The sequence below is a fragment of the Parasteatoda tepidariorum genome, chromosome 6, assembly GCF_982258835.1.
Source record: "Parasteatoda tepidariorum strain Cologne lab strain chromosome 6, Ptep-v5.0, whole genome shotgun sequence".
Taxonomy (NCBI): Eukaryota; Metazoa; Arthropoda; class Arachnida; order Araneae; family Theridiidae; genus Parasteatoda; species Parasteatoda tepidariorum.
The window spans coordinates 13,945,515-13,949,676 of record NC_141760.1 but is presented as its reverse complement, the minus strand read 5'-3'; the positions used below and the strand labels follow the sequence as shown (position 1 = coordinate 13,949,676).

At 35.8% G+C, this 4,162-nt stretch overlaps 1 protein-coding gene across 1 annotated transcript; it reads left to right on the top strand.

Moving 5' to 3' along the window:
• Positions 1 to 1,597: 1,597 nt before the first annotated feature.
• LOC147807572 (uncharacterized) lies at positions 1,598 to 3,520 on the top strand. The gene has a single exon (XM_087166693.1). The coding sequence runs from the start codon at positions 1,598 to 1,600 to the stop codon at positions 3,518 to 3,520; it is 1,923 nt and encodes a 640-aa protein (XP_087022819.1).
• Positions 3,521 to 4,162: the final 642 nt, after the last annotated feature.

Here is a 4,162-nt window from a genome sequence, read left to right as displayed (position 1 = left end):
TCTCTTAACGATTGTTTGTATATTGGGCCAAATTTATACCCAGATATATATGAACTTATGCTAGCGTTTCGGGAAAACAAGATTGCTTTTATAGGGGACGTGCAACAAGCTTTCTTACAAATAGGGATTAATGTAGAAGATCGAGATGTCACAAGATTTCTTTGGTCAGATGACCCCGATAATGATTCGTCTACAGTAATTTATAGATTTTGCCGCGTGCTATTTGGTATCAACTGTAGCCCCTTTCTCTTAAGGCCTGGTTTCTTAGGACAGGACGCCGTCAGCTGGAAATCAGCGTTAACCTCTGATTGGTCCATTTGTGAGTTAGATTGTATACGTCATCGTACGCTCATCTTGAACTGCAATTACCGTTCAACTCAACTGTAGTTGGATTACAACGTGACGTTAACCACAGAAGCAATGGCGGACAACATCCAACAGCACATTGAAATCAGCCAAGATTTTGATTTTGACATTAAACATAGCACTCTTCATTTAGCTCAGCTATAATGTGTTTTTTCTTGGACGAAGTCATTATTTGTTCTCTAAAACACTGGTCGACAATGACAAAATAAATACAAATTCAAAATAAATATTTGTTTACGTTATTAACGCATGCGCAATGAGAGATAATGTCTGCGTTGGACCGACTGCTCATGCTGAGCTAACAAAAAAGTATTTTTTTGGCGTCAGATCTACGTCAACTTTCCGCTGACGCCCAGATAAGGCGCTAGTTCTAAGAAACCAGGCATTGAGCTAACAAACCAGTATTTTGTTGGCGTCAGCGTGACGTTGACGTCCCGCTGACGCCCAGATAAGGCGCTTGTCCTAAGAAACCAGACCTTTAGCGGCTACTATTAAAGAGCATATTAAAAAGTTTGCAAAATCAAAGCCTCTTGCGTATGAATTACTAAATGAAAGGGTATATGTCGATGACGTCATAGGGGGAAGTGACAGTACAGATACAGCATTTCAAATAAGTTCTGATTGTGTTGAAATATTTCGGGATGCGGGCATGGTATTGATAAAGTTTCAAACAAATGATGAAAAATTACGCGAATTATGGAAGAATGCAGGTATAGATGTTCAGAATGAAAAGGAATCGTTAGGTCAATCAGGCTTTCCATTTAAAGTTTTGGGAGTTTGTTGGGATCCTAAAAAAGATGTATTTTACTTTGAGTCCAAATATCTGTTAAAATTGATAGACACAGGGCAAATAACAAAACGATTTATTTTGAAAATCATTGGGCGTATTTTTGATCCAGTAGGATTTTTGGGACCCTTTACAATGCTTCTAAAATCTCTAGTTCAAAGCATTTGGAAAAGCGGATTGGAGTGGGATCAAGAGCTACCCTTAGATATGGGAAATCAGTGGCGCGAAATATGTAAACAATTCGGTGAACTTAATGATTTGAAAATACCGCGTTATTATTTTTTCGAAGCAGGTAACAAAGAAATTATAAGTTCACAGTTACATATCTTCTCTGAAGCCAGCTTAAAGGGTTATGGTACAGTTGCATATATTAGATCAGAAACTAGTGATGGGCATATTTCTACATGTTTTGTTTCAGCTAAAAGTAGAATTGCTCCCATCAAAATGATTACATTACCACGACTTGAGCTACTAGGTGCCCTCCTCTCTGCTAGATTATTTCGAACTATTACTAGAGCCATAAAAATTCCGTGTGACAGTTTCTTTTGGTGCGATTCCTCTATTGTGTGTTGCTGGATAAAAACTCCTGCCATTCGTTTTAAACAATTTGTGCGTAACCGATTGGAAGAAATTCAAGAGATTACTCAACCTAAGGACTGGTTCCACTGCCCCGGAATTGACAATCCTGCCGATCTTATTAGTAGAGGTGCTTCCATGAGTATATTAAAGAATTCCGACATTTGGTGGAAGGGGCCACCTTGGTTGTCGCTTCCGACCGAAATGTGGCCAGAATTGAAACTCTTCAAAGAAAATGATGAACAAATTGAGTATCGTAAAAATGAAATCACCGTTATGAATTGTGTAGATGGTGAAGAACTTGAGTTGATAAATATCGCTAACTTTAGCAACCTCGAAAAAGTTGTTAGAATCATAGCGTGGGTAGTGCGATATTTGAACTGTTTAAAGAAAGTTAAGCCGAATATGGACACTCTGACTGCAGAAGAGCTCCGAAATTCTGAAGATATTCTAGTAAAGCTTACTCAAGCAAAATTCTTTGAAAGTGAGATACGAGCTCTCCAATCTAGTTTGCCTATTCCAGCTTCTTCTACTATTTTCAATTTAGCTCCTTATCTTGATGAAAAAAGTATCCTGAGAATCACAGGAAGATTGGACGAAGGAGATTATTCTTTTGATGAGAAAAAGCCTGTAATCATACCAAGGCAGTCTAAATTTGCAGAGTTGCTTGTCAAGCGAGAACACGAAAATGTATTTCATTCTGGAGTAGAGAGCACTCTAGTACAAATTCGGAGAAGATTTTGGGTGCCTAAAGGAAGACAATTAGTAAAAAAGGTTGTCTCGAAGTGTTTGATTTGTCGCAGATACACAGCCAAGCCTTCTACCCAAATGACTGGACAGCTTCCAAAAGATCGAATTAGTAAAACTCCTGCTTTTACTGTATGCGGAATTGATTTTGCCGGACCAATCTACATCAAGGGTGAAAATGGAATAGAGAAATCATATATAGCCTTGTTCACATGCGCAGTCACGAGAGCAATACATATTGAATTAGTCTCAGACATGTCTACTTCAAATTTTCTGCTCGCATTCAGAAGATTTCTCTCTAGAAGAGGTGGTTGTCATACAATCTACTCCGACAACGCCAAGACTTCTAAATGTACAGATAAAGAGCTTCAGAGATTATTTGATATTTTGGAAAATTCCGAATTCAAAAACTTTCTTGCTGCTAAAAGAATATCCTGGAAATTCATCGTCCAACTTGCCCCTTGGTGGGGAGGATTTTATGAAAGATTGGTAAAAAGTGTCAAAGAGCCTCTAAAGAAAATACTTCGAAAAGCTCTCTTAAATTTTGAAGAGATGACCACTATATTGACTGAAATCGAAACCATCGTTAATCTTCGACCCTTGTCCTACGTCACTAACGAAATTGGTGAACCGGAAATTCTTACCCCATCACAATTTTTAACCCCTGGTAAAGAAAAGGCAGAGTATCCAGCCCATTTCATAGAAACCATCTATAGAGAATCCACCAAAAAGATTCTTATAAAAAGAAAAGAATACCAGGCTACATTATTGGCTAATTTATGGAAGCGCTGGAAGGAGCGCTATTTGTTTAATTTGAGATCTGCACACAACTTTACTTCTCCTAACCAAACAAAATGTTTGAAAGTGGGAGATGTGGTTATGATGGAGGGCACCACAAAATCAAAACTATTATGGGACATAGGTATCATAACAAAAGTATTTCAAGGGCGTGATGGACTTGTAAGATCTTGCCTTATTCGCAAATCCAACGGCGAGTATAAACGCCCTGTACAACTTATTTATCCTTTAGAACTCAATGACTGAAATGAACAATGATAATGTTTTTATTTTAATTTTCTTATTAGATTATGTTTTTTTTTTAATTTTCTTTCAAGTGAATATTTGCATCTCATTTCAAATTTATTTGCATTTAAATGTTATTTTTTTAATATGTTTATGTTATTTTTGTCTAATTTTTATGTTTAAAATTTTAGTGAACTCGGAGGAGTTCAAGTGGGGAGTGTTGAGGATTTATAATAACAGATGGCGCTGAGCGCAAACAATTTTTTTTTTTATTTTTTCTTCACTTCTTAAGTTTCAGTTTGGATTTAACCACTGAACCACAATGAAATAAAATCCTTTTTATTATTACAATTTGTGTAATTATTGTCGAATTATGGTGGAATTCGAATCATAGGCAAATGCACAAAATTCTAAGAATTCAAAACAATCATTCAAATCCATATAACAACTTTAAAAAAAAAATTACATCTTTTTAGTAAATACTAAATCATTAAAATAAATTTGAATTCAAATAAATGACATGTAATTCGTTAAACCTATTAGAAATGTGCTATAGTATAAAATCTTAAGATAAAATTTCTAAAACTGATATCTCTTTCAAAAGGTTAAAATTTTGGCTGTAATTAAGTCTATTAAAAATTGAAATAAGTGAATTGCAATGAA

Excerpts from the sequence above, each read along its gene's own strand:
- LOC147807572 (XM_087166693.1), top strand. The coding sequence starts at position 1,598 with ATGATTACATTACCACGACTTGAGCTACTAGGTGCCCTCCTCTCTGCT.